The 13605-nt window shown below is 45.4% G+C and overlaps 1 protein-coding gene across 1 annotated transcript in view; it reads left to right on the top strand.

Annotated features, from left to right (window-relative positions):
* The window catches only part of COL5A1 (collagen type V alpha 1 chain), a 243625-nt gene extending 237728 nt beyond the window's left edge, over positions 1 to 5897 (top strand). The window contains 1 exon segment of the mRNA XM_070758910.1: positions 2846 to 5897. Within this exon segment, the coding sequence (XP_070615011.1) occupies positions 2846 to 2992 (147 nt within the window). The 3' untranslated portion in view covers positions 2993 to 5897.
* The last annotated feature ends 7708 nt before the right edge of the window (positions 5898 to 13605 follow it).

The following is a 13605-nucleotide window of genomic DNA, read 5'->3' as shown; positions in this document are numbered from 1 at the left end:
GGCTGGAGAATTCTGGGAGCTAAAGTCCACAAGTCTTAAAGCTGCCAAGTTTGAAGACCTCTTTCCTAGGCTGTTCATGTGACAGCGGGATCTCCTTTTCATGGGCATGATTGAGAAGGGGAGGGCAGAAAAGAAGAGGCAATAGATTGTTTTTTGACTAATGTCTGAAAATAATGATTACCACATCTATTATCTATCAACAAAAGGAGTTTTAATTAAGTATAGTATAATAATGTGTTTATTGTGGTCAGGGACCAGAATTAATTAAGAGCAGCAATCAGTACTGGATTTCTCCCGTAAAGCAGAGAATGTTCCATTCTTCTTCCACTAATAGAGATTAGAGTGATTTGGGTGGTTAAGCCACTTAATTGGGGTGGGGGGTAGAGAGGAAGTATATGGGACTCCGTCAAAGTGGTGAGACCAGAAATCTCTGCTGGGTATTTATGCTAAGAAACCACAGGATCTCAGAACAAGCCAAGGTTTTCAGGTTTTCTAGACCAGGAATCAGAGACTGGTCTGAACAGCATCCTACACAAGAGTGATCATTTTATGTGCCCCTCTTATTAAAGAACTGGGCTCGTTGAACCAAAACTAGGGAAGATGAATGAGACACACAACAAGAGTCTTCCAATCTTTCAAAGCACTCACAGAGAAGAGGGAGGGCGGGAGTAGATCCCAAGAGCCAGGAGGCTTTACAGGGAAAGATCTAGAATTGAGATCAGGAGGATTCTCCTGACTGTGAGAGACCTAAGCAGTGGCATGGCTGCCTTCTGGACTTGGGGAGGCTCCACGGATGGAAGCTCTCAAAGGAAGGTTGGATGGGCTGGGTCTCTTATCTTGGAGGGAGAAAGAGGGAGAGAGGAAGGGAGAGAGAAAAAGAGGGAGAGAAGAAGGGAGAGGGAGGGACAGACAGGAAGAGAGAGGAAGGGAGAGAGGAAGAGAAAGAGGGTGAGAAAGAGGGAGGGAGAGAGAAAAAAGAGGCAATATTTGAACAAAATGTATATACAGTGATACCTCGTTTTACAAACACCTCGTCATACAAACTTTTCGAGATACAAACCTGGGGTTTAAGATTTTTTTGCCTCTTCTTACAAACTATTTTCACCTTACAAACCCACCACCGCCGCTGGGATGCCCCGCCTCCGGACTTCCGTTGTCAACGAAGCACCCGTTTTTATGCTGCTGGAATTCCCCTGAGGCTCCCCTCCATGGGAAACCCCACCGCTGGACTTCTGTGTTTTTGTGATGCTGCAGGGGAATACCAGCAGGGGAATACCAGCAGGGGAATCCCAGCAGCGCAAAAACGGGCGCTTTGCTGGCAACGGAAGTCCAGAGGTGGGCTTTCCCAGCGAGGGGAGCCTCAGTGAAATCGCAGCATCGCAAAAACACAGAGGTCTGGAGGTGGGGTTTCGAGGACTTTGGTGTTTTTGCGATGCTGCGATGTCACTGATGCTCCCTTCACTGGGAAACCCCACCTCCGGACTTCCGTTGCCAGCGAAGCACCCGTTTTTGCACTGCTGGGATTCCCCTGCAGCATCACACAAACACGAAAGTATGGAGGTGGGGTTCAAAAACGGGCGCTTCGGCTGGCAAAAGGGGTGAATTTTGGGCTTGCACCCATTAATCGCTTTTCCATTGATTCCTATGGGAAACATTGTTTCATCTTACAAACTTTTCACCTTAAGAACCTCATCCCAGAACCAATTAAGTTTGTAAGACAAGGTATCACTGTATTTTAGAAATATGAACAAAAAGATATAAATCTTAATGGGATTTAAAAAAAAAAAAATCCAAGTTGCAGCAGACGAATCTTGATATGCGGGGGGGGGAAAAGATTGAAAGATACCCACACCGGCTGTTGGCAGGAGCCAGGAGGGTTTGTGGTATGCCGCACATTCAGCCCAAGCCAGAATTTGGGGGTGTTGTTGTTGCTGCTGCTGCTGTTGTTGTTTAATTCTAACTCAGCATAATTTCCTGTTGTCGAACAAGCTATGCAAGCAGTAGGAGTGGGAAAACGTAATAGAGAGTAAATAATAAAATATAAAACGTAACGTAATTTAAAATATAGAATAATATAAAATAATGAATAATGAATAACAATAAAATATTAATAAAATAATAATAAAATGGAAGAAAGGGAGGGGAAAGGAGGAATCTGTGCACCATAACAGCCTTTTGTCCGCCTTTCTGGGTGAACAGTGCAGTCAGGCGGTAGGGAAAGCAAGTAGGATGCTTGGCTGCATAGCTAGAGGTATAACAAGCAGGAAGAGGGAGATTATGATCCCGCTATATAGAATGCTGGTGAGACCACATTTGGAATACTGTGTTCAGTTCTGGAGACCTCACCTACAAAAAGATATTGACAAAATTGAACGGGTCCAAAGATGGGCTACAAGAATGGTGGAAGGTCTTAAGCATAAAACGTATCAGGAAAGACTTAATAAACTCAATCTGTATAGTCTGGAGGACAGAAGGAAAAGAGGGGACATGATCAAAACATTTAAATATGTCAAAGGGTTAAATAAGGTCCAGGAGGGAAATGTTTTTAATAGGAAAGTGAACACAAGAACAAGGGGACACAATCTGAAGTTAGTTGGGGGAAAGATCAAAAGCAACATGAGAAAATATTATTTTACTGAAAGAGTAGTAGATCCTTGGAACAAACTTCCAGCAGACGTGGTTGGTAAATCTACAGTAACTGAATTTAAACATGCCTGGGATAAACATATATCCACCCTAAGATAAAATACAGAAAATAGTATAAGGGCAGACTAGATGGACCATGAGGTCTTTTTCTGCCGTCAGACTTCTATGTTTCTATGTTTTCTATGTTTCTCCTCTGCAGACCAAGAAGGGCTACCAGAAGACGGTCTTGGAAATCAGCACCCCCAAAGTGGAGCAGGTCCCCATTGTCGACATCATGTTCAACGACTTTGGGGAAGCCTTTCAGAAGTTTGGCTTCGAGGTGGGACCGGTGTGCTTCCTGGGCTGAGGGCCGCTCAGGAGACTCTCTCCAAAGGGACAACTTCGTAACCTCATTGTGCCTTCTCTTTTTGGCTACTTCCTCCTCTTTCGTTTTTGGCCGTCACGCGCACGTTCTGAAACTGGACAGTTTGATGGGTTTGTTTTCGAAATCGCTCTCCTATTTACCCCGACATCAGTTTTGCTGCAGAATACCCCCACCCACCCAACCCCAGTCAAAATCCGGACCCTGCTCACCACCGACTCCAGAATCACATGACCGAAGGGCTCGCCGACTGGTCAGAGCACGCTTCTCCCTCCTTTGCTGCGCCTCTTTGTGGAGACCCTCGAAGGACTCCGCTCTCACGCTTGGATGTGTTGCCTTTTCCTCCAAACCGGAACATTTCCGGCAGGAAAGATGCCCGCCCTGCCGCCTTTGCCTTCCTTTCGGCCGCTTCTCTGCCTCCGATGGAAAACGGTCCAGGGATCGCCAGTTTCCCGTCACTGGAAAGTCCCCAAAACACCATCGAAAGCCATCAGCCGGGCGATGCAACCGACGCCTGATCTCTGTACAGAAACATGGACGAAGGACTCCGAAACCCCCTCCTCGCTTGGAATCTCTTCTCTGCTGGGGTTTCTCTCAGAACCTAGATGGGGCTCGGCCCCCCCACCCACCAGAGACGCTTCTCTGGGCCGTTTCTGCTTCGTTCCCACAAGAAACATCGGAAAGCCACAACCTTTTAAAAAGTGCCAGGTTCTGATTGCTTATCCCATATGATAAAGGTGCTTCTATTTTTGTATTTTGTAAGTAAATATTTGTATATTATTATATTAAATATTAAATGTTTCTGGATTCAAAACATGCATGTGAGTCCCCCGTCCCCAGCCACCGATGCCTTCAACTAAGACCAAAGTAGGAATCAGCAGGGAACCACGTGCTCCCGCCCCCAGACTCAGGAAGCAGGTTCCTGCAGCCCCCTCCCCTCAGCCTTATGGGCACCCAAGCAAATGGGATTAAAATTAAGAATTGCTGGACTTTTGGGGGAACCAAGGCAGGCACGTCTCCGGACTTGCACCAAATGCACCAGCAGTGTTGATATTTGTCGTCTCTGATAAGCAATAAAGATTGATGGCCAGCTCCCCCCCTCCCCATTCTTCAAGCGTTATCTAGTGCAATATAGAGGTTTTTTAAAAAATATCTTTTACCATGAGAATCGTTTTCCCCAAAGCGTTCTCCCATTTCGGTTCTATCTCGTTGGTGCTACAGCTGTCGGAGGAACCTTCCAGGCAACCCTGTCCGAGCCCTCGCGGGGGTCCCTCCCAGCTCTCCCCTCATTTCAGCCCAGTGCTAAACCACCCATTTCCCCCTTCTCCCCAAATGACCTTGTATCCTGTGACCCCTCGGCCTGGGATTGACGTGACTGATGAGCGAGTTAATCCAACTGTTCTGGAGGTCTGGGTTTTTCCTTTGGTAGCAATAGGCCGTTCGTGCAACGCCTACCAGGGTAAACATAACAGATCTGTACTCAGTGGCTGAATATATTTGTGGTGCTAATTTATGACTTTATTCAACGTACTGAAGCCACAGTCGACCGCTCTCCACAACTCCCCTCCTCTGTCTTTCCAGAGCAAAACTGACCAGTGCAATGATGCGTGTCTTTCTCCAGTGGGGGGCTGGCAGCCACTGCCCACCCTCCACTCCTCCGGCTCACTGCTCCCATGCATAGAGAGGGAAAGAGCACCCCATCGCTGGCCCTCAGCCTCGGGGCCAAAAGGAAGGGCCTTGCTGTGAGGGAACCCTTGTGGGGTGTCTTTTCCCACAAGGGTTCCCTCTTCTTGACCCGGGGACACCCCAGGGGTGGGAGTAACTTGCCAGCCTCTGGATGCCTCTGCGGGCTCCCTGCTGGACTGGCTGATGTTCCTTCTGCTGTTATCGGGGGACCCCCCACCCCATCCTGCCTCCCTTCCCCCTCCCCCAAAGGAACAGGAGCCTCGGAGCGTGGTGGTTGTCAGACTGTCGCTTGGGAGGCCCAAATGTGGTGCCTTTCTGATGGCGTGGCCCCCTTTGCCTTCTAAGCAGCCCTGGTTGGCCAGCCTCTGCCTGTGTCTCTGGGAGGGGATGGGGGGCCCTCCCTGTAGCCTGCTCCCATTCTCCATGGGCAGATTCCAGGGGACAAGCCTCGCCAGGTGCTCGGGGATCCCTGTGCTGGAGATCCTAAACTGGTGCAACCTTCCAGGAGCGATTCCCTGACAGCTAACACTTCCGAAGCTTCCCTGCACCACACGCCCCAACCGAGGCACAACATCCAGGGTGCTCTTTCCCTCCTGTGGGGAATTTGGGGGGGGATCACTGCATGGAGGGCGGAGAGCCAAGAGACGCTCCCTCTTAGGTCATGTGATTCTGGTCTGATGATTTCACCTCCCTCCCCCCTTCCTTTTCTCCTGTTTTGGTGCTCCTATCAGAATCCTACAGAGTGTGTAAAACTGTACTGTTGTGTCCTTCCTCCCTGTTCGATTTTTTCCCTTCCCTCCCGGAACACTCAGTTACCGTATATTGCAATAAAATTTGCTTCTTGTATTTGCAGACATATCTTTCTGTGTAATTTTATCCCCTAATATATATCATGACTTGAACAAAAATGTTGATTTTTTTTTAAAAAAAGAAGTATTAAAACAAAGATTTAAATACATAGAGCCCCTCCCCCTTTGAAGTGAGGACGTGTGGGTGTGAATCTCTGCATGTATGTACATGTGTATACACATACACACACACACACACTCGTGTATGATCAGGTGACCCTATTTGTACAGGTTTCCAAATTCCAACAGATCAAATGCCCATGCTAGGTATTTTTAAGGGAAAAAAATTGAACCTGTGTAATAAAGGAATAAGTGTAATCGATATTTTTCAATAAACCAAGTTTACTGTTTCCACCTAACGCCCGTGATGTGAATGCTTCTTCTGCCCCTAAAAACCTTTTCCTTCCCCCACTTTTCCTGATTTCCCCAAACTAGCCCAGCTAGAGCTTCATGTCAACCACGGGGCAGCTATATAAATAATGTTAGGCGTGTAGGGTGTGTTTTCTTTGATTGATGTTTTTATTGCATGGTGCAGATTTTCTTTTTTTAAAAAGCACCACAGGGTAGCTGTGGGGGCCTGTAACAATCCCACACAACCTGGCACAGTTGTTGTAGAGAAGAGATGACCTTGGAGCATTGACTTGAGCTCCCATCTTGACTTCCCATCTTCCAATGTTCAGTGCGCAGAGTCCCTAGAGGGAGGAAAGACCATGCTTGGTGCTTGGGCTCTCTCATTGAGCCATCCATGTGTCTTCACTTGGACCACAAAGGCAAGGAGGGTGGGGGCAGTTCTAATCTCCGGAGGGAGATGGTTCCAGACAGTCGGAGCTGCCACAGAGAAGGCTCTTCCCCTGGGACCCGCCAGATGACATTGTTTAGTCAACGGGACCCGGAGAAGGCCAACTCTGTGGGACCTAATCGGTCGCTGGGATTCGTGCAGCAGAAGGCGGTCCCGGAAGTCCAAATATCTTCAAGTTGCCAAGGTTGGGAAATACTGCTCTAGATTGACATCTATCTCCCGCCAGGTCCTCTCCCTAGGCTGGGAGAGCTGCAAAGGGCCCCTCCGCTCGTCCTGCGGCTTCGTGTAAATGGGCACAGGCTTTTCAGTCTGTTTCTGGCCTTCCTCACCTCCTGAGAAAGCAATATTGGAGGCTGCAGAAAGAGAGAAGTCAGGCAGCCCTGTCGGTGGCGGTGGGGGTTTGACAGGTGATGTAGAGGAGGCTGGCATTGCAGCTAGAGAGAGGAAATTAAATGAGACCTTTTTAAAAAGAGGAAAATATGGAAATGAGTCACAAATCTAAAAGGAATCAGACCCAGAAAACTGCATATGAGCCAGTGTACACAGGAGAATAATTTCACATACATGCTTTCAAATAATTCCTGTTGTGCTTCTGTGTTTTGTTTTCTTTTAAAACCCACAGGATTTAAAGGTACATTCAAAAGGAAATTGACACATTCAAAAGGAAATTGGACTGACATCTGTCAAAAATGATGTAGGAACTCCTGTTTGAGTGGGGTGGGGAGAGAAGGGTTGAATTAGATCAGTGTTTCCCAACCTTGGCAACTTGAAAATATTTGGACTTCAACTCCCAGAATTCCCTAGCCAGCAAATGCTGGCTGGGGAATTCTGGGAGTTGAAGTCCAAATATCTTCAAGTTGCCAAGGTTGGGAAACACTGGATTAGATGACCTACAGGATCCCTTCCAACTTTGATAATAATAATAATAATAATAATAATAATAATAATAATAATAATAATAATAATAATAATATCCCACACTCCCCCATATGTATGGAAAGCTAAAATGAAGTGAAGAAAAGAATATGGCTTCAACTAAAACCGCTTTGAAAGTTGACACATAACTTGAAGTGAAGCTGTTATTTCTCATGTGGGAAGGACCTAAGAAGGGAGGGGCCCAGTCTGTGGAGCTTCTCTGTCACTCAGGACATGGTTGTCCCAAAGGTGCTTTTCCAAAACCCAAGTGGACTTTCTTTCCTTTTTTTTTCTTTGAATACGTTTCGCTTCTATCACTTTACTTGAGGCAGCTGCCGTCATGCAGAGCTGTTTTTTTTTAAAAGACATGGGCAAAAGTTAAAAGGAAAAAAAAAGGAAGATGATGCTTAAAGTTGCTTTAAATTAAATGTAAGGTCCCCAGACATGGGGATAAAAGCAGAACTCGCACATCATTTGAAGGCCAAAAGGATTGGCCAATCGTGTTTGGACGTGCTACTACTGCAGCAGACTGACGTGTCAATCCTAAACCAATTGTCCCCGTTTCTCTCTGGAGGGACAGAGGGGGGGCTGCAGAGGTGGAACAGTGATGTGTGCTCGCCCCTGTGGCTCTGAGTGCTAGCAGAATCCTGTGCAATTACGCTATTGTACCTGGACAGGTAGAAAAATCATGCACGGACACGCAGGGGCGCTCAGGCAATCTGTATTTCAGGGCTGCCTGTTGTGACTGGTCCATGTCCAGCTCAACTGGTCATGAATTTCGAGGACAAGGAGATGGATGTGTATTGGTATCCTAGGCCTGTGTACTTGATGCTTGAGTCTGAGAGTGAGAGTGAGGAGGAGTTAGAGGCTGAGGACCAACCAGAGACTGCAGCACCCCCAGTTAGGGTATGGACTGAGTCAGAGGAGGAAGATGAAATGAAGAAGGGGCCCATGTTAGATGGAAGAGTGAGGAGAACTATGTCCAGACAAGAATATCTGAGAAGGAAAGGATCTTTGTGTTAATAGATCTATGGAACACTTGGCCACGCCTTGTCCCTATATAAGTGACAGTCTTGGGAGAAGTGGGTGTTGTGAACAACGTTTGAAAAATCACAGCCGTGTGTGAGGTCCAGAGTTCAAGGTGCACTTTATTTTATTTATTTATTTATTATTTAGATTTGTATGCCGCCCCTCCCCGCAGACCCGGGGCGGCTCACAGTAAGATACAACAATTCATAACAAATCCAAATAAATTTAAAATATTTAAAAAGAACCCCATTTTTCTAACAAACACACACACAAACATACCATGCATAAATTGTACATGCCCGGCGGAGGTGTTTCAGTTCCCCCATGCCTGACGACAAAGGTGGGTTTTAAGGAGTTTACGGAAGGCAGGGAGAGTAGGGGCAGTTCTAATCTCTGGGGGGAGTTGGTTCCAGAGAGTTGGGGCCGCCACAGAGAAGGCTCTTCCCCTGGGGCCCGCCAACCGACATTGTTTAGTTGACGGGACCCGGAGAAGGCCCACTCTGTTGGACCTAATCGGTCGCTGGGACTTTATGCTTTCTGATCGCTCTAACTCATGTAATCTGCATCTTCTGAAGAACTCTGGAGAAACTGTAAGTCCGGTTGAATGACAATCACTTCAAAGGAATTTCCCAAATGAGTTTTGGCTTCTGGCCCGGGACCTGTTCTTATCTCAGAGACTATTAGGCTGGGAACACTGCCAGAATGGACTAATTTTGAGTTGAAATTATTAACCCTTTTTCACCTGAACATTTTGTAATCAATATATCTGTTGTGTACAGAGCGACGCTCATGAATTTGCATGCTGGTTGTGGATTGGCTAACAAACAACCGGCAAATCCAAAGTGCTGTCAAACCACGCCTCCAGCATGCCTGCCTTTAAAAGAAGCCGCATGGCTCAAGTATTGTTGTTCTATGTACTGTACTTAGTTAAAAGGTATCCTGACTGTTCCAGCCAGGTGCTGCAATAAAGGTACTAGTGCTACAATGTCTCTGCCTATTCTTGGGACTTAACACTAGCGATGAAGGTGCAGAACCAGAATAAAGGTACTCATGCCATCCCATGCATTGCCTGCTGTCTGTTTGATGTATGAAACAGAGTGGGAAGATCCATGGGATAAGGGGAAGGTCAGCACGAGCAATCAAAACTATGAATCGTGCCATCCATGAGAATCAAAAGTCACAGAAAGAAATGCAGAACCATCCTGCCCGTGAAAACAGGGACTGTTACCCAAACAATTTGTTAGCACCTAATTGGACACTAAAGGGATGCAGTGGCTCAATGGCTAAGATGCTGAGCTTGTTGATCACAAGGCTGGCAGTTTCAGCGGTTCGAATCCCTAGCACCACGTAACGGAGTGAGCTCCCATTACTTGTCCCAGCTGCTGCCAACCTAGCAGTTTGAAAGCACGTAAAAAAATGAAAATAGAAAAATAGGGACAGTGAAGGGCTACCAAATTTTTTACTACCACACTGTGGGCATGGCTTATGCAGGAAAACCAGGGCTCCAGGAATGTCCAGGAGAAGCCACGCCAAATCCAGGGGTTTTAAGAGGCTCCTCCACTCAACCGAAGGCACAGCTGACGTTAAATCCTGCGGACGGCCCGAGTCGACATCTCTGCCGCTCTGGAAAACTGCCGTGTTAGCAGAGCCTTTGCATTTGCCCAAGTTGCTGAAGTAGCGGAGCTTCCTTGTGGATCGTGCAACACACTTGGTTTGCTTTGGGGGTAATCAAATCTATCCACCCATAAATAAAACATCTCTTTAAACAAAGTTACCAAATCTCTGTGGGATGCCCGACTGCCAGTCAGGCCTGATATTTACGGGCTGCTTGATCGGAGAGGATGGGGGGGAGCACAGGAGTCTGAGCCCCCCCCCATTTCAGCAAAGGTCAGCACTGCAGGTCTGAGCAGGTGGGCATCTCAGGACCTGTTTCCTTCTGCTTTAATTGCCTGGAAAAAAAACTGAATCAGCCCTGGGAGAGGATGGCTAATTGGCCACGGAACCAGGCAATTTGTTTGGTCTTGGGGGAAGCAAAGAGAAAGCCTTCAGCTGATTAAGAAACCTCCAAAATGTGTTAATGCTGGGGTGGGTGGGGGGAAATCTCACAGAAATCTCCTGTAGGCATATTTCTGAGAGGGTTCTCCAGGGTTCTTGGACTTGAGCAGAGCAGGGAAGGACAAGTGGTGCATTCCCGAAAATGAAGTTTCAACACCCTAGAAAATGTCCAAAGATACTTCACCAGAAGAGCCCTTCACTCCTCCACTCGAAACAGAATGCCCTACATAAGCAGACTATCAATCCTAGGTCTTGAAAGCTTAAAACTACGACGCCTAAAGCACGATCTAAGTATTGCCCACAAAATCATATGCTGCAACGTCCTGCCTGTCAATGACTACTTCAGCTTCAACCGCAACAACACAAGAGCATGCAACAAATTCAAACTTAATATTAATCGCTCCAAGCTTGACTGTAAAAAATATGACTTTAGCAATCGAGTTGTCGAAGCGTGGAACTCATTACCGGACTCAGTAGTGTCAACCCCTAATCCCCAACATTTCTCCCTTAGGCTATCCACGATTGACCTCTCCAGGTTCCTAAGGTGTCAGTAAGGGGCGTACATAAGTGCACTAGCCTGCCTTTCGTCCCCTGTCCAATTGTCTCTCCTTATCTCATATCTCATATATCTTTTCTCTCTTTTATATATCTTCTCCTCTACTTTTATATCCTTTATTTATATATAATACTTCATGTCTATCCTCTTCGATATGTATTGTGTATTGGACAAAATAAATAAAATTAAATTAAAAAATGGAAGCAAAACTCACCTAGGCGCGGGGGTGAGCTACTTACAGAAATACAAATTCAGATTAGAATACGATACAATATAATATCAATTGCCAAATTTGTAATCAACATTCTTAATTATTTATCTGTTTTGTTTTGGTATGCATCATTTATCTTGTGCTGCCTCCTTTTCTAATTTTGTCACCCGGATTTCAAAGATGCTTACTTTGTCAAAGGGAAGAACGGAAGGAGCTGCCTGGTTCTGCACAGCTTCTGAGGCTCTTCCAGCGCCCTCTGCTCCAGCCCACAGAAGGGCTGCAAGGCTGCAGGCAGGCAAACCGTCAGGCTGCATCCCAAGAAGGCAAGGGCGCTTCTGGACACCACCAGAGGCCTGGCCAAGCTCAAACCAAGCCGGGCTCCTCTCCATAGATCCGTGAGGGAGTAAGGAATATGAGCATGGCCAGTTTAGAAATAGAAATAGGAATAGGAAAAGGAATAGGAATAGGAAAAGGAATAGGAAAAGGAATAGGAAAAGGAATAGGAAAAGGAATAGGAAAAGGAATAGGAAAAGGAATAGGAAAAGGAATAGGAATATAACAGAATAGAAATCTGAATAGAATAGAAAAGAATATAGAATAGAATAGAATAATAATGAATAGAATAGGATAGGATAGTAATGGAATAATAAAATAAAATAGAATACAGAATATATAGAGAATAGAATAGAATAAGAATAGAAAATGTAGAATAGAATAGAATAGAATACAGACACATGTGCAGAAGCTTACAATGGATATACGTTTATCCCAGGCATGTTTAAATTCAGTTACTGTGGATTTACCAACCACGTCTGCTGGAAGTTTGTTCCAAGGATCTACTATTCTTTCAGTGAAATAATATTTTCTCACATTGCTTTTGGTCTTTCCCCCAACTAACTTCAGATTGTGTCCCCTTGTTCTTGTGTTCACTTTCCTATTAAAAACACTTCCCTCCTGAACCTTATTTAACCCTTTAACATATGTAAATGTTTCCATCATGTCCCCTCTTTTCCTTCTGTCCTCCAGACTATACAGATTGAGTACTGCGCAGCCTACACACAGCATGCCCTTGAGCAAACTGGCAGTGGGAGAAACCAGAACCCGCTCCCCATTTCAAAAGTTGTAGGTGTTTCATTGCTGGAGGCTTTCAGGAAGAGACGGGGCAGCCACTCATTGAGAATTGCTTGAGCAGTGGCTTGGCTGCTCTGTTCTTATTGTGATCGATTGTGAAGTGCATGCAAGTTGATGGATGATTGCTGGCAAACAGAATGTGTACAAGGTGAGCAGAGAAAGGAAGCGATCAGCAAGCTACAAAGGACAAAGACTTTCAATCCTGGGCCTAGAAAGTTTAGAACTAAGACGCCTTAAACAAGATCTAAGTATTGCCCACAAGATCATATGCTGCAACATCCTGCCTGTCGGCGACTACTTCAGCTTCAACCACAACAACACAAGAGCACACAACAGATTTAAATTTAATATTAACTGCTCCAAACTTGACTGTAAAAAATATGACTTCAGTAACCGAGTTGTCGAAGCGTGGAACTCATTACCAGACTCTGTAGTGTCATCCCCAAACCCCCAACACTTTACCCTTAGATTATCCACGGTTGACCTATCCAGATTCCTAAGAGATCAGTAAGGGGTGAGTACAAGTGCACTAGAGTGCCTTCCGTCCCGTCCTATTGCTCTCCTATATCTCCTATACCTTTCCTCTATCCCTCTATCTCTTCTTCTATTCTTTCATTGATATGTTCTATTACTATATCTTCTTTTCTATTCTTTCTTAGATATATTTTACTATGAGTATCTCCTCTATAACCTTCATCATGTATTTTACTATGTGTATATTGATATATACTCACTAAAACCCTCATTGTGTATTGGACAAAATAAATAAATAAATAAATAAATAAATTGGTAGCAGTTGGGGAGGCCTCCTTCTCCCCTCAATCCCTGGGAAGCTCTTTTGCCTTCCAGGTAACTGTACAAGGTAAAAGACCAAGGGAAGAACAAGCCGGTTTTCTCCATGCAAATCTCCACATTATGCCACTTCGTTGAAACAGTGTGTCACATTTCGAGGCCTGTGGCATAATGAACTAGATCAACTTCAAAAAAGCTTTTGATACTGCACTTTTCAAGGCAGCATATTATCTGGAAGGAAATAAACGTGATGCTGAAAGTGGAGCAAAAACATTTAGAAAAGACATGCAAATCACGGGATCACATAGAGGAGAGTAAAATTGTTGCCATAATGGTCATTATTCAATGCACAGGTGGGATATTGCAAAATTCAGGCTGTGACAAATTCAGTATTTTCAGATATTGCAGAAGTGTTATAGGTATCAGTCCAAGGACTCCAATAATGGCTTATATGACAACTGATTCCCCCCCCCCCCTTGAGCTCTCAACTTTGATCTGCAAGTCCCAGGATTTTGTAGTTTTTCCCAATGGTTTTTCTCAATTTATTTTTTATTTATTTATTTATTTATTAGATTT

Source organism: Erythrolamprus reginae, chromosome 8 (genome assembly GCF_031021105.1).
Source record: "Erythrolamprus reginae isolate rEryReg1 chromosome 8, rEryReg1.hap1, whole genome shotgun sequence".
Lineage (NCBI taxonomy): Eukaryota > Metazoa > Chordata > Lepidosauria > Squamata > Dipsadidae > Erythrolamprus > Erythrolamprus reginae.
This window is presented reverse-complemented; position numbering and strand designations above follow the sequence as displayed.